Source organism: Patella vulgata, chromosome 1 (assembly GCF_932274485.2).
Source record: "Patella vulgata chromosome 1, xgPatVulg1.2, whole genome shotgun sequence".
NCBI lineage: Eukaryota > Metazoa > Mollusca > Gastropoda > Patellidae > Patella > Patella vulgata.
The window spans coordinates 72911806-72933479 of NC_065879.2; the positions used below are offsets into that span (position 1 = coordinate 72911806).

General features: G+C 33.3%; 3 protein-coding genes across 6 annotated transcripts in view; 2 read left to right on the forward strand and 1 right to left on the reverse strand.

Moving 5' to 3' along the window:
- The window catches only part of LOC126823440 (glutathione S-transferase omega-1), a 107075-nt gene extending 104932 nt beyond the window's left edge, over positions 1–2143 (forward strand). For all 3 annotated transcript variants that reach the window (XM_050552300.2, XM_050552320.2, XM_050552309.2), the window contains one exon: positions 493–2143. In XM_050552300.2, the coding sequence (XP_050408257.1) occupies positions 493–737 (245 nt within the window). In that variant the 3' untranslated portion in view covers positions 738–2143. The remainder of the gene's footprint in view (positions 1–492) is intronic.
- On the reverse strand, positions 2144–13301 carry LOC126823422 (translocating chain-associated membrane protein 1). The gene is made up of 12 exons (XM_050552262.2): positions 13110–13301; positions 12647–12704; positions 10038–10165; positions 9488–9604; positions 9037–9095; positions 8808–8892; positions 8113–8183; positions 7562–7672; positions 7202–7273; positions 6080–6151; positions 5055–5197; positions 2144–4630 (listed from the first exon to the last, which is right to left on the reverse strand). The coding sequence occupies exons 1-12, from the start codon at positions 13230–13232 to the stop codon at positions 4536–4538; spliced, it is 1134 nt and encodes a 377-aa protein (XP_050408219.1). The 5' UTR covers positions 13233–13301; the 3' UTR covers positions 2144–4535.
- Positions 13302–16176: 2875 nt separating this feature from the next.
- LOC126808596 (MYND-type zinc finger-containing chromatin reader ZMYND8) overlaps positions 16177–21674 on the forward strand; it is a 44616-nt gene continuing 39118 nt past the window's right edge. Inside the window, exons 1-2 of one of the 2 annotated variants that reach the window (XM_050533425.2) lie at positions 16177–16245; positions 20888–20959. The gene's annotated coding sequence lies outside the window, so the exon portion shown is untranslated. Of the gene's footprint in view, positions 16246–20498; positions 20625–20887; positions 20960–21674 lie in introns of those variants that run through there. The other variant, XM_050533423.2, reaches the window with a different exon arrangement.

Genomic DNA, 21674 nt, shown 5'->3' on the forward strand with positions numbered 1-21674 from the left:
CTGTGCTTCCTTCCATCCATTCACATTTTGTTTGTGCACATTCTACAGGTCACAATTTTTATCCCATTTCGATGAAACTTAAAATATATGTTTATATCCCAAAGATCTTGGTTCCCTTCGATATTGGCATGTATCGTACAGTAATTACTTGGATTTTGGCCCCCTGATTTTATGAAAAATAACGTTTTTAGCATGTGGACACTTATTATTATTTACCGAACAAATCAAAATGTGACAACTTTATGGACTGGACATATGACTTAGCTGATATAGGGATAATTTATTCAGTATCTTGCAACCTGTATTTTGAATTACATTTAAAGTGGAAATTGATTAGTACATGTATGAACAATTTATTATGCCATACTTTTCTAGATAGATATGTTCTTTTAGGATAAACTATATGCATTGTAAATGGATGTTGTTATTGATATGTTTATATTTTTAGCATTATGGTCATTTAAACCCCGAGGTGTATATTTATTTTTACAGGATTTCAGATGACAAAAGAAGTTTTTCCAAACCTTATGGCGTGGATAGACAAAATGTGGCAAGACAAGGCTGCACAAGAATGTAAAATTGATTCCAAGTTATTTGTAGACCATTATTCTAAATACAGAACTGGAAAACCTGATTTCACCATCGGTGCCCAGAAAGATAACATTGTCCATGAAACTTTGGAAAACTTGGATGGTTTAAGAGATCCTTCAACAAGATTTCGACAAGAAAAGAACTGATCATTTTGAATTTATGTTGTACATGTATATCCATTAAAGGAAATATTGTTATATTGTTTTCCTGTGCAAAACATTAATTACATATATATAATGATTTAATTTATAACAAACTATCTATTGCAAATTACTTACTCATGCATGTCTGTCTACTTGAATATTTGCAGAGGGGTTCATGGATATGTACAGTGAGGTGTCTATCATGATCATAGAATCTGTGATGTATTTGTATTGAAGTACAACAAACTTTTTAACAAAGGTTAAAATAAGAATGAGATGGCCCCTTTTCATTGAAGAAATTAAGTTCTATAAAATTTGAAATTGCTAGTGCTGCTAGGTAAAACCAGCGGTTGCCAGGCAAGTTACACTGACAAATTGTAACTTCTAGCAGGTCCACAAGCTAAAAACGTGAATTTGGAACAATCAGGGGCCATAATGCAAGAAGTTAGGTTTTGATATGAGCGATTATCGAAAGGATAAAAATATTTGTGATATAAACATAGGGGGTCCACAACCTTGATATGCCGTACTTTTACTCTATTTGCGTTCAAGGAGTGGCGATTTAGTCTGGCAGTTCCGGTCCCATTTTCACGAAATTCGAACTGTATGTTGTAACGGTGATATCTTCAGACGTTTTTTGTAAATCGGATAAAATATTGTGACCTCTAGAGTGTCCACAAGCTAAAAATGTGATTTTTTTGTGCAATCAGGGTGAATAATCTATGAAGTTACGATAGGAACGGAGATCTTTGGGTGGCACACCTATATTTCAAGTTTCATTAATATCGGATAAAAATTGTGACCTGTAGAGTGTCCACAAATAAAATGTGATGGGACGGACAGACAAGGGCGACAACATTATACGTCCATGTGATAATCATTTTAAATGTATCAACTCTGCACAAATGGTTGTTTTTCAATGGTTAATATTATTATAATCATTTTGTAGTTAAATGCTTTCACTCATCATTATGAAGATGCCAGTAATAAAAAATTGTTATGGTATATATTGTTTTACATGTACTTGCTTTATACCGTTGTGGGGGTGTGGAGGGGTGGATGGTCGAATGGTTGGCATGTGTACGCTGTATCATAAGGTCTGTCATTGAGTCAACTGGCGTGGTTTCGATTCCCCCAGTTGTACGTGACAAGGAGTAGTGCTGCCTGTCCAACCTTGTGGGTTTTCTCCGGGTCCTCTGGTTTCCTCCCACTGCTAAAGACCCCTACGCGCAATCAAATTATTGAAATAAAATTGAAACATGTGTTAGTCCCGAAAAGACCTAGTTTGGGTCGACTCCTTAAACAACTTACTGGCTCCCTGTTTCTTTTCGCATCGATTTCAAAATTTTGTGTCTTATATATCTGTCAATCAGCTCTCCATATATAATGCAAATAAAAATTGAAAACAATTGAAATTTCTTTTTTTTTAATACAAGACAAAAAAAAAACTAAACTAACTTAGTTTGATTTTCAAAAGTGTGATATTGAAATATGTATGAATATGAAGAACACCATTACCAATGACATCTTTTTAAAAACACATATTTCAGTGACATAATACACAAATACTTTTTACATCATCAGTTGCCTGTTGGAGTTGAAAGGCAATAAATTATTATGACTAGGCAATATAAACAGTTAAATATATCATGCAAATAGAAAACAGGGTTTGAGATTAGTTTGTTTTGTTGGGAGAATGCTCACTAGTCCACCAATATCTATTATTGCCATTTTTGCGATTGATGATCACATGTAAATACACACCCGTAATGAACTCTGACAATAATACTGACACACTCACTGACAATGAAATGTAAAGCATCAACCCGCCGGACAATGAAATGTAATACACCAACCCCGACAATGGTATGTACGCATGGCACCCACAATGACAATGGTATGTAAACTATTTTTCCAAGAATTGATTGAATTCAATATAAGAGTAGGCTGGTAATGCCGCTATCCAGGCAAAGTTTCCCTCACAGTACACTGTATAGGGCATGCCTGTCTTCATTAGCCCACTCGGAACAGAACAGTAGGATGTTAAACCCCATTTCATTTCATTTACTTTTCCTACTTTTCTGTGCCAATCGGACTATTCAAGATAGGCATACGCTAACCGGACAATACAACTTTTTTACCTGACATTACAACATTTTTAATGTCGTGGTGTCGGGTTTAAATGTCGTATTGTCGGGTTAAAATTTCGTGATATCGGGTTGTCGCTCTATGACATCACAACATGATACCAATAAGCCAAAATACCTGCTGTTTTTTTTTATACCCATATTCATGGTATTTTTTATAGTGACGGACTAGTGAACCCATTTCATTTTGTGGTTTTATCTCCATTTACAAGAAATGTAAATGGAGGGTGTTTTTTTTTTTACCTGCATTTGCATATATAAAGGTCCCATTTGTTTCAAAGAGAGGTTTACTAAATCTTGTCAGAGACAATTAATCCTTTTTTTTTTTTAAGTCAGTCTATAATGGCAAAGGTACTATTTCTAAGCCTATCTTTAACATCAAAAGTGCTAGTGTTCACATTATGTATCAATTTCACAGCAAGATTTACTGTAAGCAAAACTAAATATAAAACTAATTTACATACTGTAATATCAACATCAGAATGTACAAATATAACATCTGAAATGAGTTGAAAATGATTTTTCTCGTTGAAGTGTTCTAAAACAAACAATTCATTAAACTTAAAAGTTTAAACAATGTGCTTGTGTTAAATGCTTGCATTGGTGTTTTTACAAAGCGATCAATAAAATGTGTATGAAATTCAATAAATACAGAAATTTAATATGAAAAATAAAATTTTCTTAATATTTACACTCAAAAAAATAATGTGTTTTATTTTAATGATATTTTAAATGAGGCATCATACATGTACTTGTTGACCCTAACAAAAATAATAATCCATAAAAAATTTACATACCGGTACATTCACAAGACAATAAGTTATTACAAACCTTGAAATAGTCAAGTAGCGTAAACAAACTTTTTTTTTTGAAACTGAACTCCAGTTTAAGAATTTTGTTTTGAAAATAGAAAGGCATAGGCAGGTCAACACTGATGAAGAGCTTATGTCCAATGCACACAGTATCATTTTTGATTCTGATTTTTAGTGACAATTTCTTATGCACTTAAAACAACATAAGTTTAAAATTTAGAAATCATCTGCTGTTCGCTACACATTATGCCCTTTATAGAATTTTTTCAAACAATCAAAATAACCATGCCCATGTGTGTATTCAAAACCACCAGTATTAAAATAGTTCCAATCTAGTATCACTTTGTACTACTGGGGGTTTACATCTAGAGGTTCTGTCAAAACAAATGGCACATTCCACGAGCACCCTAAGTGTGCTAGGACTGAGGTCAAAACCCGATTTCCTCTAATGTATGGAAATCTGATCATCATTCTCCCCTGGGTGACCACTTATGGATCCTATCCATAAAGAGAGGTGATAAATCCAATTTATACAGTTGCCATTTTGTATTACCATAGCAACTGTTAATAGGTTTAAAAAAGCTTACAAAAGCATGTCATCTACACAAATGATCAAATTGTTTTTCTACACTATCACCCTTTCAGGAAGCTGACACTGAAACTCCCAAGGGTTAATAATAGTGGTTTTGAATACACCTATTCAAACAACAGAGGATAACAAAAAAACTATTTACGTAACAATGGACAACAGAGAAAGAAACTTATTATATGACTGAATGAAATAAACGATCGAAAAATGAATCCACCAATCACCAATGTCGTAACATAACAGTCCGGCTGATTTAAACCTTTTTGCCTTTTCTTTGTTTAACGTTACCATTTTCTGAAGCGCCGTTTTGGTCAGCTTCAGGTAGAGAACTAATATCTTCTTCTTGAACTGCAAATAGGAATATATTATATTGTAAATACATTTTCTAAGAGTGAGTGTAAGGCAGTTTAAAGTCTCTACAACACAAACCAGATCATTTATTTCAACAATTTGCTAGTGCACTGGGGTCTTTAGCAGTGGGAGGAAACCCAGAAGGATGGGCAGGCAACCCTACTCCTGGTCATGTACAGGCTTGGGATCAAAACCATGACACTTGCCTCAATGACACATCTTATGATCTAAAGCGAATATGTTCTACAACTGCAGGTCTCAAGCTTTATGACTGGCTATTAGACAGCATGTGTTACTCAACACAAGTAATTACTACAGTTAGACAAAAATAATGGCTTAGTACAATATAATAGCTTTATCAAACAAAATATGAAGTATGAATGGACAAAGTGTGACATTTACAACAATAATATTTTTGTACCTTTTGTTCTCTTCTTACTGGGTGATCTTGTTTTCTTAGATGTAGCCACAGCACTTCTTTCTCGTAATTTACGTAAATGAAATGTGATGAAAGTCCACATTAACCAGGCTTGTAGAAAACAAATAGCTGTCAAACAGTTTATTCTGAAGAAAAAAATTGTTAAAAAGGTATTTTCCTTTTCAAAATAGAACATGGAATAATAAGTACTTTGTGCAGGGTCAAGCTGGCAAACTGGTTCGTTAACCAAGAGGTCTTGGGTTCGTTCCAGGTGTTGTCCCGAGAAAGTTCTCATTTGTTTTCCCTTGTGCATGGTGTAGGATGGAGGACCTGACAAGGAAATGTGTCTATTTGTTTAAATGGGAATAAAACTGAGGACTTGTGAACACGTTGGCATGCATGTAAAAGAACCCTTGACAGTTGGAATTCAAAATAAGAGTAGGCCATAGAGCATTTCCTTCAAAGCACACTCTATGGTGTGTCTACCTTCATTAGGCCAGTCAGTGTAGAAAAGTAGTCGGTTAACCACATGTCATTGTATACTTATTGACAAATGATCATAGATTCAAACCGACAACCCTCAAGGGTGGATCTAGTGGTGGCAAACCTAGGGAAAATTCCCCCCCCCCACCCTATTTGGATTCTTGGTTCAGATACACACTATTTGGATCCAGGGGGGCAAACTTTAAAATCAGACTTTTGGTTCAGATCGCTGTAAAAATGGCATATCCGGGCTTCTAGTTTTCTAATTTTCCAGAGGAAGCCAATAGGACCCCCCATTGTGTGCTTCTAGTTTTCAAATTTTCCAGAGGAAGCAAATAGGACCCCCCGTTGTGTGCTTTGCACCTTCGAAGCTCGCATCCATGGTCTCTAGATCTGCCCTTACATATCAATACATCCCATGGATCACAAATCACAATTTGGGGAAAGGTTCATTGGATTACAAATCACAATTTTACCTCTTGTTATTTACTGAACAATTTCAAAGATACTACTAGAAAAATAAAAAAATATAGGTAGATTATAACCTGATAATTTGTGTGTTAAAATTTCCAGCAGCAAAATCAAACATAGATTTGTTACTCTGTTCTAATCCATACCTATAATAACAATATCACATTCAACAATAAGTAATAGATATAATTAATCAACAGCTGATATAAAGATAACAAATACTGTAACTACTAATTGCAATATTCGGATAACCATCAAAGTTACCCGACCTTGGAACTATTACACATATGGGTAACTTTAATTTGTTTTGTGGAAATGGCACATACTTATGATCAGTCACTAAGAACTAAAATGTCACCATTTGATTCCTCTGTCTATAAAACCTTCAAAGCTGTAAGCATTTTGGGGAGTTATGTGCACTCCACAAAGGATAAGTGGTAACAAATGTTCTATAATTGGTATCGTTACGATAGGATAGGAGTGAAGTGTAACGTCTAGTCAACACAATATTTCGTTGATATTAAAGGAGCTAAATCGCTAACATTTGGGACCTAGAAATTAACAAAAATGGGTCGCAACGCATATAATACTGTAATATGAATGTATATAAACTGATTTACATTCAATGGTTTCTGTTTTTACTCCAATTTCAAACCAGTTATGTTCGGCGAAATAAGCCAGCAGTCTCAAGCGAGTGCAAATTTCTAGCGTCTGGTTATTCCAGTCTACATACGCCGTTTGATTTGGTGCAATGTGTCTAGCCTCGTCCCTCTTGATAAAACTGGGACTGAAACGCATTATGGTACACGGCTCGTGTACCAATGGTAAAATGTTTATTTTGTCTTAAATATTGGATATCAAAAGCCCATCTTTTTCCGGTAAGATCACAACATGAATGTTGATTTAATTTGACAAATAAATCGTGTTTTCAATGTTGAAGATTTTGGATGATATTGAGTTAGAGACTTAGCTACTTTAAGACCAACATATGGTTATCTTTATTTTTCATCATGTGTGCCATGTTAGGGAGGAGAATTTGACCGGGACAGAGCCGTTTTTGTCTACTTTCCAACATATTCCTAATGCCAATGCAAAACATATCTTTGCCACTCTTCCCTTTAGACCTTGGGATGTTCTAGTCAAGAGTCCTGTGTCCTTATTACGGCCCTCTGAAAACTATCAAAACTTGAACTCACCAGAAAGTTAGGACAGCCAGAGTTATGGTTCCTAGTCGTACTAGCACAAATAAAACATTAAACGCCATAAAACTGTAAATATAAAGCAAGAACAACATCACATTCAAATTACAATTAATTAATAAAGATATCCCTTTCATTGAACTAGCAAAAAAATCTTGAATTTTATTTTTAATTTCAGCAAAATACTGGCTTCTTACTAGAATCTATCACCTACAGTATTGATTAAACAAAGTTGGAATTTTCTTCTTTTTTTTTTTGTTTCTGTGATTTATGACATAATTTTTCAAGTTATTTCAATTTAAGGTGCAGTTTTAGAAAAAACTGTAAAAATTTGCACTTAATGTAACGAAAGCTTACCCTGTGTTTGCAAGATCTACTTTTTCAGCAAAATACATCAATCTAGCAACGTGATATACAAACTCTACTGTATAGTGTAAAACTAACATACATAGGGCTACACGGTTAAAACTGAAAGTAAACAAATGAACAATTTATGTATTGATGAAAACTCTTAACATTAGTAACATAACTTCACATTAATTATGGTTTTCTAAAGCTATAACACTAGAAATATCATCCTTTCAGATAATTTCAGATAAAATTAAATCTTGTGGTCCAAGTAGATGACCTAATTATGTTTGAAGGAATATATCTTTAAAGGGAGAGAGAGAAATGGGGTTTAATTTCCACTCGACACAAACTAGGTCATTTTGGGACTCATATTGTTTAATTTTAATTCAATAATTTGTTTGCACCTAGGGGTCTTTAGCTGTGGGAGGAAACAGGTGACACCACTTGACACGTATACGCTGGGGATCGAAATCACACCAAGGACAGACATTATGATCTAAAGCAAATGCAATAAACTATTCAGCCAACTCCCCTATAAGGAATATATTAAGACTTACTTTAGCATATAAGCACTGGTGATAAAAACTAGATATAAAACAGCATATTGTATACGGGAACTCATCTCATCCTGTAATAATAAAAGTCAATTTATCAAAATAAAACAAGAAGTCACTTTCTGATTTAATAAAAAAAACAGAACTCTAGATTTAACTGAAGAGAAATTAGAAGAAAAGGCAATGAAGCTATGCAATAATTCTGCTTAATAAAACTGGATGATTTAAAAAGATGTTAACTAATTAAATATACATGAATAACATGTCCTCATTTTAGACTATTAAGCAGAATTGATTTAATCTAGTAATTAGACTAGATATTCAGGGGTAGCCAATGGTGAAGAATTACCTAAAGTGACCAGATCTCTCCTTGATCAGAGTAAAAAATACAATTGTCCATTTTATATGTTAATTTGTTTTGTAGAATGACTGTCATGTTTGACACAAGGTCATGGTTGACAAAATTTATTTTGTGTTTCATTGTCAAAACAGTAAGCCAATAATAAACTAAAATTAGTTCATAAGAATTATAAAATCAGTTGATGAGCCAGAGTTGGCTTAATCTTTCGAAAACAATAATTTGATAGTACTTGCCCCATCACAATTCAAAATAACACATCAGATCAAACCAATTTATACTTTATTTTCATCTAATTCAGGAGAGTTAGCTCATTCACGGATCTCACTTTAAATCTTACCTTTTTGATTTTTTGAAAGTAAAGTTCAGGGAATGTGTGGATCCAGTAGGCTATTTGAATAATGAAGTAAAACTTAACCACAAACCTACAAGAAAAAAAGTATGGTTCATTTTATGCTTAATATTGATAGATTATGTTTAAATTAATATGAATCTTAATTTGACCATTCTAATACAAATATAGCAACCCAAGTACAAGAATGATATGATATATAATACTGTATACTCACGGAAAGTTACAATGGGGATAATTATCCCATAATCTACTGATTCCCATCAAATATCCTTCCTAAAATAGAAATAACATAACAAGTTATGACATTGGGGGGTAAAAAGTGTGTAGATGTTTATGTCATAAAAAAACCAAAAAATGTCATGTACAATTCACATTACAATTCTACAATGTCCAAACCACCAGACAGTCACAGCAAATCATGACAATAGTGTTATACACCTCACCAGCAAAACAAATAGTTTCTGGGCAGTCAACAATGTTCTCTTATGAATGTTTGTCTGTGAACTAAAGTGCTTTCTCTCTCTCTTTCCCAGCTCCTTCATAATAGTAAATCTGTTAATTATCAGGAACCTTTGTAACAATCGCAGTCATAAGATAGAGGTGGATTTCACTTATCTATGTATCAAAATCATGGTATACTTATATACAAGAAGTGATATACTTACTCGAACAATGATGTCAACACCCCAAGCAGCAGATGCAAAATAGAACGCCAGTAGTTGACCAGATTCATTAAATTTACTGTGTTTTACTTTAGATAGATGCATACGACGATTGAATTTCTGAAAAAAAAAACCCAAATAATTTCAACATGGCTGTACTGGGTAAAACTGGTATGTTCACATCGATGATTGTCAAAAGTTACACACATTAATTATTTTACTACACAGAAAAAAGACAAATTTTACACTGTCAATCTAGACACCAAAAGGGTGTAGATACCCTAACGGTACCTAGATTTGAAAGCTTATCTTGCTTCCAAGAGTACCCTGCTATCTTAAGTGTCTGTGGGCCAAAACGTGCCTTGGTCTATCACACAAAAGCATAATTTGATTATACCCAAAGTTTATAGTTCCAATCTTTGCTGGAATTGTACCAATATGCATTGATAATATAGGTTTATCATTGATCTTTTTCATAACATTATCAATTCTCTTTAGTTTGCCATTAAACAATGGCATTGTTCTTCCAGTCAATTGATCAAATCATACTTACATCAAGTACATATTCTTGTAACACAGCATGTACCACAATACCAATCAAAGTATAGAAGAAAACAGCAAAAATATCTTTTCTCCCATAACTATAGTAACCAATTTCTGGGTCATAATCAATGTGTGATTCTGAAAACAATGTGACAAACTTATGTATTGACTAAAAAAATGGTATACGTCTGTATTCATAGAGAGGTGCTTGCTATCAATAACTGTTTTTAAAACAACCCACCACTGCATTTAAAGATGGGTTCCCGCGTACAAACTGGGTGATTTAATGGTATATATATATAGGTGACTTACCTCTCTTGGAAGTCAGAGGAAAATTCAGTGCATACATAAGACGATGTTGTCTTTAATAGCTTACTATTTATTACAAATATCGAATCCTAATTAAATTCTCGGATTATCCACTACCCGCATCTTTTTCTGTCATTTTTATCTCAAAAAGTTTTGTACGTCTAACTCTTCATAAAGTTTATCAACTTGTACATCAAGCGCTCAATGTTCGCGTGTGACCTTTGAGATCACGCGTGCAGAAATTCCTAATTGTCTGGCTGTTGATTATGGGAACCCTTACATTTTTTGTCCTGTATACGCTTCATGAATGTTTTTCGGGGAATCCAGTATTTTTCTAGTAAGATTGGATATCTCTACTTTCCATACAAAATTACCATACTTTTATTGGAAATCACCACCCTATGAATACTTTTCTGGGAACCCATCTTTAAATATATTGTAACATGTTTCAATCTGTTTTACTGTTATATTCCTATAATATAGCATGGCTCCCAGATCAGTTGAACACTTTTAATCATTGTGTAAAATATAACGTATATTCACTGTGAGTTACTGGAGAATATACCTGTTCTACACAGTAGGCCTAGACTAATGCATATTGGTTATTATTATTAACATATTTTTTTTAATGTTTACATGTATGTACCATAAAAAATACTAATAGGGAATATACTTGTTTTGTATAGTAGCCTAACGTATATTGTTCTTTTAAACTTTGCGTACAATAAAAAAAAAATACTTATATCGGGAATACACTTGATTTATATGGTAGATTAATGTATATATTGGTCTTTATCAATGGCATCCATTTATTATTGTGCATAATAAAATACTTTACCCCGATCTACAATATCCCAATATGCCTGGTCTAATGTGAAAACAATAAAGTAAAAAATAAATCATAAATATATCATCTGACATTTTAAAGGCACCTTTATCACATATCTTGTGTATTGATTTTATTATTTTTGTTTAATAAACTGAATTGCTGACAATAAATAACCTATTTAATATGCTTTTATCAATAATTGCAAGAACTGTTTCTTTAAATATTGATGTTTGTTGCTTGTTTTGTTTTTTATTATTACATACTTTACTAGAACTAGTACTACAATGTACCTACCAAGACTCATATATGGATAAGTCACTATTTAACAAAGACAGCAAAAACAGAAATAAAGATAAATTTAAAGAAAAACATTATTATATTCACAATAAAATCATAAGTAAGATCATTTCCCATGGCTAATAAATATTTTACCTTTGTAATTCACTAAACACATCCTTAATAACACCCGGTAAATATAACTGGGGGGATACAGTATGAGGGATTGGAAAGATTTTGGGGATAAAAATAAGAAAATAAAGCTGTCTTTAAATTTATTAAATGATTTTATCAATGAAGCTGATGAGCTGTTATTATAGTAACATTTTAGCACAGACAACATTTAAAGTAGTAGTTTCAAATTTCACAGATCATTGTAATAAAGGCTTGTTTAAATATGTACATCAAACGCCAAAATGTTATGGCATAGCCTTTTATATACCGTGTCTGGCAATACTGAGACATTTGAAAATGACCACTAAATTTGCTCAAAAGGGGAACGTAACTCATTGATTATATTCCATTCTTCAGTTCATCTGTACGAGAGTATTTTTTGGAAAGTTTTATTTCTTTGAAAACATACATGTGGCTACGTGCTTACACCCCAAATCAACCAGTTTTATTTACTAAAATATATATCTGGAACTTCATGTCACTGTTTGGCATACATTTTATTACCCAGGTCCCAGGGTTAACTTAATATTGCCAGACTGGTCATTTGTCTGCATCATAATGCTACATCTACCTAAAATTTCTACTAATTTAAATTTACCTTGCACAATCCTAACAAAACCTAAATATGACTGTGTAAACAGGAATATTGGTAATAAAGTGCCTGATTCATGGACACAAGGAACAGACATATTGAAACTGGAGAAATAATAGAACATGCAACCCATTTTTTTAACATTATTGGTACAAAGGCTGTAACAGATCGTTTATTCATCAACTACATTAATGTGTTGTAGTGAAACTACAGATTGATTTAATCTATCGCACTGAACATGAAATATTTTTCATTATTCTTTTTTCTGAAACTGTGCAGTTGGTAGTAGAATAGTGTTACTATTACTACCGCCCACTTTCTGTCTGACTTAAGCTACAGATTTAACAAATTAGTAGGTTTCACATTATTTGTTAATACCAGTAATAAATTATGATTTAAAAAAAAATAAATCAAAGAATTGTTACAGTCTATTACATACCATTTAGAGTAACATTGTGCTGCATAGTCACAAATAAGGTAGCAACTGGGCTTGTAACCTAAAATGAAAACAGCCATATGTGTCTTAAAAAAATAGCATCTTAAAAATATTTCAGCTTTGAAATTTGTAGATCTAGTCTTGTTAGATTTGTTGATTACTCTAAGATTTAATTTAAGGTTTTTTTATGAAACATATGGAATGACGTTGTGACATTCTCGGTCTGTCTGTTACCATCTGTTGAGTCTGCGTTTTTTTAAAACAAATTTTGGCTTAGATTCAATTGCAACCTCTCAATTCCGCATAAAACATTATTGCAGACAATCTAAATATAAAATTCTGATAGGTTCATTGATCCTATTTGGTAGCTTTCCAAATCAAAAAAAAAAAAGTTGAACACATTTTTTTTAGCAACCGATCTGTCAATTTACCTAGACAGATTTCGATTTTCATCGATTAGGCTTACCTGAAACATCAAACCGATCACAAACACCATTGCAACGCATGATACAATATCTGCATGATTCTGAATAACAAATTCATGGCTGAAAATCGGAGGATTTTTCGATTTATTTCTTCGTGGTGCCATGATTTCTTTCTAGCAGTAAAGACAACGACGTGGCTTCTTTCCCAAAACGCCGGCCAAAGGAAGTGGTTGTAAGCCTCAGTCCCGTTATTTTCTAAACCTACGTTTACATTACGAGGCATTTCATTGGTTATTTACTGATTGAGGCGGGGCTTGGCTAGCTCCTGTCAAATTGATGAAATTTACCAGAAATTGAAGAAATAAACATGCAACAAGGTATCTAGTCCTTTTGCTTGATTAATTGTTAGTGAATGAAAAACCCTAGGTGAGAAGTCATTAACTAGATTATGGACGTATTGGCACATGAGCATTATCCAATGAAATGTGCCGTTTCTGTTATATGTACGGTTATGATTTTATGACACTGCTTCACGCAACATGAACATGCGGAGCACGTGGGTTTTTTTAAAAAATAAATATGTGTACAATTCACGTCAAAGGTCAATGAAAACGGTAAGTAGAAACGTCAAAAAATGCAACTTGTCCGTCATTGTAATGGTGACTATCGATATGAAATCAGACAGAAAAACAACGATGGTTTATTTGTAGCCTACAAATCAAATCTGATGAAAATCATTTTTTTTTAGCGAATGAGAGCAAAATCAGAATTGCCTCCCTTTAACTAAGTTTAAGTAAAAAATTCCATTTTTGTTTAGTTGTCTCCATCAGAATTGATTTTGCATATGAACCGATCTAGTAAGTCTTGCATAGACGGTTACTGCAAAATCAATATATCGGAACCATTATTTCATATTCGATTTACGCAAGTCTGACTTTTTGGGCAGACGGATAAAGTGAAAACAAAAATTATTTTATTTAGTTGGCAAAAAAAAGTGTCCGAAATCTAATAAAACACTGCCGGTAATTTACTTTTCTTTTAATGAAATACAGTACCACAAATTTGTACTGAATTGACTATGGATTAAAACATTTTGTCTAATCTGGCTCGTGTCATTCTACTTTTTTGAGCATCGATTATTATATGTGAATGCAGCTGCAACAACCTGTTTGGATGGTTGGAATTCAGGTCGGCATAACTCACGAGCTATAATAGCAGAAAAACACATTTGCCCCCATACCCCACAACGATTGATTGGTTATATGGGATTCAGGTCAGCCACCTAAGGTAGGCTATATCATATTGGACCACAGACTGGATTCCCAGGCTGGATTCCCAATGGTCCCGTCTGCTGTAAACGATTGTTTAGTTGATTGGAATTCGATTCTGGCAGCTAGATTAGGCAAATAATAGACTACTTTAAAATTGCTGTATTCTCAGACTGGAATAGAAGGAAAACACATTTGTGGCCATCAAATTTTTCACATTTTCCTGGAGGTGTGCCTCCACAGTAAGCTCAGCTCTTTCGCCTCTTGCAGAAGATCGATGCCCCCTTCTGTAATCTGAAATTTTTTCGGACATTTCAAGCTCTGACCCCACTAACATCATCGAACCTGTATGCCTATGGTTGAAATAATTGTGGATTTGGGTAAATTGTGCCACTGCAAGTATCTAGTATATTATTTTAAGTGATGTAAACAAACTTAATGTACCTGTACATGGTTTCATTTGTAAACAGGGTTTTACATTTACCCTGATAGCTGGTGTCTTAATTTATGAATGCAAGGCAAAATGGGTTGTACTAAGGTTCTGCATTGTAGAAACTGTTTTAATACTAATAGAATAAAATATAAAGAATCAGCAACTACTGGATTTTTCCTTTATTTATTGTCAATTGAGTGAATTCACAACATCATTTAATAGTCTGGTGTCGAATCTAGGTCAAGCATACTATTACCACAGGCCTGGTAAACAATTGCAACTTTATCTAATATTAATGGTTAATGGAGAGACCATCAAAATAAAATAATGTCTAGTTTAAATCAGGCTGCACAGGCTAACATTTGATTGTCAAAACATAACTATTAGGGTAGAATTACGTCCTCAAAAAGGGTCCAAACGATTCTTAATATGGATGTGTATATTGTCTTCACCTTCATCTGGCATTCTGTTAAAAAAATTTCTAGTGTACCCTATACAAAACCAGCATTTTTTATAGCTGTTTTTCAAATTCACAAGGATACTATGTGGTGATAAGGAAGAACTCCATCAAAAATGGAAATTTCTGATGGCAATTTGGTTTTTATAGCTTTTCATCACGATATAAATATAACCTAATTGGATTTTTAATAACTTGGTCGTCAGGATTTGCTGACATTGATTTAAGATGACTTTCATGATGCTATGTTATTAGGGAGCTTGATAAAACCCACTCTTTTGTTTCTGATTAAACAGTTCATTTGGATATATTGAGATTATATTGTTAACAAAAATGTCAATCTGCCATGAATCAGTATAGATATGACATTTATTGGATGTGTGATAAATGTTTGAATGGATGTTAAACCATATTTTGCTTGCTCTGTGTTTTTGGAGGAGCCATATTGGCTAAGATGCTGACTCACTAGTCTGGAGGTCGCATGTTCGATCCCTGCATTGGTTAAGAAAGTTCATCAGGATTTTCCGACATAGTTTTCCCTTGATAGTGGTGCAGGATGGAATTTTTCGGATAGGACATAAAACTGAGGTCCTGCATATACAGTGACGTGCTCGTAAAAGATCCCTTGACAGTTGGAATTCAAAATAAGACTAAGAGTATGCCGTAGTGCCGCTGCCCGGGCAAAGTTTTCCTCATTGCACAATGTATGGCATATGCCTGTCTTCATTAGCCCAGTCGGAGAAGAACAGTAGGATGTTAAACCCCATTTCATTTCATTTTCATGTGTGTGCTTAGGAGAGTTCCAAGTGGGATATCAAATTTCACGGAACAAAATCCTCAAACAAGATGCAACACTTAAAATTCTGGTTATTTTGCATGTATATCATCATATCATTTACTTTCATTTTAAGATGACAGAAATAAGATGATGGTACAGTAAAAGCCTTCTGGGAATTATATCCTACTATTAATGCTTGTCAAGTCGTCACTTACATCCAATTACAGATATAAGTTAAATTGTAAGTAAATTTTATTGTCCCACACACGTTGCGTTATGAATCATTTAAAACAAGTAGTTTACAAAAATGTATTGTTTTCTGTCATCGATTTATCAATTATTTTTGCATTTTGAAGCATTCAGTTAAAGGTTTGATTCAAGGGATTACAAAATTGGGCTCATGTTTTGCATTAATTTATGCTTTAATCCAAGACCCACTTTGTTAAGGTTATGTCAACATTTTATGAAGGGCTGAAATTGCTTTCAAATGAAAATACATACTATTTATTTTGGTGATTTCCTTCTTCGAACTCCTTTTTCCGGCGTTTAATTACAGAGTCTGTTGTACATTTAAACCCCTCAATGTTCCACATTCCCAGAACTGTCTAACCATTCGATCAAGAAATAACAACTGCTCCCTAAGTCAAGTTGGCAGACAATAAGCCGTCTGGTTGTCAGTTAGTGATGCCCTGACATTTTTTTCCCAGGGCTTGCCTCATGGGTGTTTTTCAGGGAATCTGGTATTTTTCTAATAAGATTGGGCATATCTGCTTTCCATTTATACCAAATGTGCCATACTTTTATTGGAAATAACTACCCAATAAATTCTTTTGTGAGAATGTATTTTTAACGTGTCTGACTGATGTATTGAATATATCACACATGCAAATATTTGTTTAAATTAAAGGGCTATTGGAAACTTTCTTAATTGTACCAAGTAAAACCGGATGCAAGCTTTTATTTGTAAGAGAATGGTATGCTTTTTTGCCACCATTGAATTAGCATGATTTAACCACCAGGGACCGGGTATCATTCAGATTTGATGAAAAAAGGAAAGAAACTGAGCTTACCATCTAGAATCTAATACACGTATCCAATAGATTGCAGTCCAGAAAGTATTAAATGCCATCAAGATTCTTCATCCAAAAAAACGCCTAGTTTCTGCTACCATGTAGTTTAAGAAACACCGTTTAGTTTTGACATTGGTTGTCTAGTTTATGACCATTTAGTTTAGTTTTGATATTGGTCGTCTGGTTTATGACCATTTAGTTTCATAAACTAGACGACCGATGTCAAAACTAAACAGTGTTTCTTAAACTACACGTAGCACAAACTGGACGTTTTTTGATGAATCTTGACAACGGCATTTAACGCTTTCTGGATGGCAATCTGTTAACTGGATACAAGTATTAGATTCTAGATGGTAAGCTCAGTTTCTTTGCTTTTTTTTATCAAATATGAATGGTACCCGGTCCCTAGTGAACTATGCTTACTCTTTCGCGACTGCAACACTAATTATGACTTCATTACTCCATCTTTATCATAGACTATGATACAAAGTGCTACACTTTGAACAAATGCAAATTGTTGTATGTCGTAACCAATCTGATAAAAATCAGATAGTTTTCAATTCTTTTTATACGCCCACATTTCATGCGTATGTATATTGTTGTCGCCTCTGTCTGTCCATCCATTCACATTTGGACACTTTACATGTCCCAATTTTTATCCGATTCTGATGAAACTTGAAATAATATAGGTTTATAATTATATCCTAATTATCTTGGTTCCTTTTGATATTGGCATGTATTGGACCGCAATGTCATGGATTATGGCCCTTGATTGTACGAAAAATCATGGTTTTTGGTTGTGGACACCCTAGAGGGCACAATATTTATTTGATTTTGATGAAATTTGAAATATTTGTTTATAACCTAAAGATCTTGGTTCCTTTCTGGATTATGGCCCCTGATTGTATGTAAAATTGCATTTTTAGTTTGTGGTTCCTTAAGAGCTCACAATTAAAAAAATGTTCGTATATATCACTGTTAGTGTTACACCATAATGGCAGTTGAGTTCGAATTTAGTGAAAAAAAAAATGTTCGTATATATCACTGTTAGTGTTACACTATAATGGCAGTTGAGTTCGAATTTTGTGAAAAAAGGAATGAAAATGCCAGAAAAAATAATGTTAAAGTATGTGATATCAAGGTTGTGGACCTTCTAAACGTCACAATTGTGATCCAGTTTTGATGAAACTTAAAGCATGTGTTTGTATCACAGAGATCTAGGGTCCTTTCGATATTCGCGCATATCATACCACAACATCCTAGATTATGGCCCATGGATTATGGCCCCTGATTGTACAAAAACCCACCTCTAGAGGTCACAATTTTTATCCTATTTAAAAAATCACCTTTACACTGTAATTAGGGTTGAGATCGAAATTCCAGTAAATCGAAATGAAATTGGCCAACAATTGTTTGCAAATAGTGTAAAAGTACATAATATGAAGGTTGTGGAACCTCTAGAAGTCATAATTTTTGTCCTATTTTGATGAAACTTAAAATGTATGTTTATATCCCAAAGATCCCTGTTCCTTATGATATTCGCGTATTTCTGACCTTAAATATCTGGATTATGGCTCCTGATTGTACGAAAAATCGCATTTTGTAGCTTGTGGAGCCTCTGGAGGTCACAACTTTTGTCTGAAAAAAAAAATGTTTATATATATCATCGTTAAACCCTAATTATGCTTGTGTTAAAATTTCGTTGAAATCGAACTGAAACTGCTTGACAAAATGGCTGCTACTTCTATGCAAATTGTGTAAAAGTATGTAATACCAGGTTGTGAAACCTCTAGAATTAACAATTTTTATCCTTTCCAAAAGATCTTGGTTCCTTTCGATATTTGTGCATATTGGATCATAACTTCCTGGATTATGGCCCCTGATTGTACAAAAAATCGCATTTTATTTTAGCTTGTTCTCTATCTTTTTGTTTTATGTTCTGTATTTTATATTTTACCAATCTCTTGACAAGTTGTATCAATGTGTCATGTTCTTAGATGCGTACTGTAATTACTATTAGTCAATTTAAACACAGTGGTTCCAATCATGCAAAGACATCATACCGGTACTTTATTTTGACCAAAATCAAACCTGTTTGGTTTCTTTAAGTGCCTTGATTTTTGCCTTTTATTAAATAGACTTTTTGTCTTTGATTACCTGTCAGGAATTATTATGTACACTATTTGTATTCTAAGGCCTTTTTATACGCCCATGAAATCTATATGCATCAATTAGGTTAGTAAAAGAAAGAATCATATTGAATTTCAGTAATTTCCATTAATTTCTTCTGGAGTTATGGCCCTTGTTCACTTTGTTGAAACGACAAACGTTATCACCCGTTTTGTATGAAATGTATATGCATCATTTAAATTAGTAACACAAAAAACCCTTTTGAATTTCAGCAATTTCCAATGACTACATCTAGAGTTATCACCCTCGTTCAACTTTGTTGAACTTTGTAAACATTCAAATGATGAAAGTTATCATCTGATCTGTATGAAATTTATATGTATCATTTAAATTAGTGAAACGAAGAATCCTACTGAATTTCAACAATTTCCAATAATTACTTGTAGAGTTACATGGCCCTTGTTTCACTTTGTTGAACCTTGTAAACGATCTGTATGAAATTTATATGCCTTAATTAGATTAGTGAAAAGAAGAAGCCTATTCAATTTCAGTAATTTCCTTCAATTACTTCTAAATTATTTATATTTATTTTTAATAACATTATTGTCTGTGATACTTGTTTTTATTTATGTATATAAATATATTTATGTGATATTGGTTTAATTTGTCTCATCAAAATCACCATGTGTTTGGCACCATATAGCCCGGTTGGAGCAGACGTGCCATAAAATTTCATTTCTAGATTTATGGCCCTCATTTTACTGTGTTGAACTTGTGAACGTTCGAATGACAAAAGTTATCATCCGATCTGTATGAAATTGATATGTATTATTTGAATTAGTTGAACGAAACAGCCTGTCGAATTTCAACAATTTATTTAAATTACTTCCAGAAAGGCCCTTGTTTCAGTCTGTAGTACATTGTGAATCCTTAAATGACGAAAAATATAATATGATCTTTATGAAATGGTCTTGTAAATGACCCTAATTATCTACAAAAGAATAAATATGCGACCACTCAGACGATTTAGCTGCTGTGGGTGTATGTTTCGTTGCCTGGCAACCTAACTTTCTTTATAAATTTAATTTGAATTGATTTGTTTTCTGTAGTATTAAAGCAAAAATTTAATTTACCAGTTTTTCCCATTCGATTAATGGCTTGATTTCATTGATAGATCTAAATACATATATCAATTATGGCAACTCTGGTCGTTGCCAAGGTTATTAATCAATAACTTCCTTAGCCAACCAATCAAAAGAGAGTATTGTTTAGTATTATCATTTGATTGACAGTAAGGGGTCAGAGTAACTGTGTTCTAAAAATAGCCAGATATTGTAGTGAAAAGCTGGCTGCTATCTTTCACATAAAGTCAAATTAAGCTTTTTACTAGGGTAGCCATTTGTAATTGCTCTAAACTTTGGTAATGCTTATAGGATCTTTGTAAGATTATCTTGTGCGTAATTGAGTTCGATTTGCTAAGTTTTAGCGTTATTTCTGCGATTATTTTATGTCATTTGAATAAGAAGTAAATTTCAGCCATAGTGTATGAGACTTTTTAAGCAATTTAGACATTAGGCATTTCAGTTTTCATTGTAGTTTTCTGGCTAATTTGCTGTTATTAGTAAATAAAATGCTTAAAACAATGTTTGCATTGAACTTGAAATAAATATATTTCTTTTCTAGGTCCACAGCTAGTGACACAACCTTATTATTGAAAGCTGTTACATTACGCATCTAAGTAACAGATTTACTAAGGTATGTTTTGATTTTGATTTATTTTCGTCAACGATTTGAAAGTCTCTAGTCATAGTATGGTCCCATCTTGGGGCAAGGACACTGGACTTGTGACGGACATTTCTTACGTCAGAAATAGTTTTCGGTATCTGGTGACACTTGAAATGCTGACGGGGAACGTGCATTTTAGTTCAGATCATATAAAACCCCAGAGATACTACATATGAACTGGTAGTGCACATATATGTATAAGGTCTTTCGGCAGTTTGAAATTGGGAAATCGTATTTGCATAGAATAAATTTGAGTGGATGAATTTAAATATGAATCTTTAACGATAAGTATTGATTCTGAATGTGAAAAATGTAATAATAACAGATATGCAAGACTCATAGTCACATAAGCACAAAAATAATCTGAGTGTTGAATTTTTCAAGTCATTCCAATGGCATGAACATAAAAGAATCCTTGGCAGTTGAAATTAGAGGAAGAGTAAGCAGAAACACACGCTGTCTGGGTAAAAATTGCACATGTGGCCATAGAAAAAATAACCATATGACATCTGTTATGACATCTGTTATTTTGCAACCATTTTGTCCTTTTGTCAACTGTCAGAGCTGCAATGTAGTGATGCATAAAATTACTTTGAAGAATCATTAAATGTCTATGTTAAGTTCTGAAAAAATACCCTTATATATTATCACATACTTTCCAAACATTTAAGAGTGTTTTTCTATG

What these genes read in the sequence shown, in the direction of transcription:
- LOC126823422 (XM_050552262.2), bottom strand. Translation starts at nt 13,232, where the DNA reads ATGGCACCACGAAGAAATAAATCGAAAAATCCTCCGATTTTCAGCCAT. An exon ending in GCACAATGTTACTCTAAATG is followed by an intron (nt 10,166 to 12,646) that starts GTATGTAATAGA and finishes CATTGTTTTCAG; the next exon opens with AATCACACATTGATTATGAC. An exon ending in TATCCCCATTGTAACTTTCC is followed by an intron (nt 8,893 to 9,036) that starts GTGAGTATACAG and finishes TTTTTCTTGTAG; the next exon opens with GTTTGTGGTTAAGTTTTACT.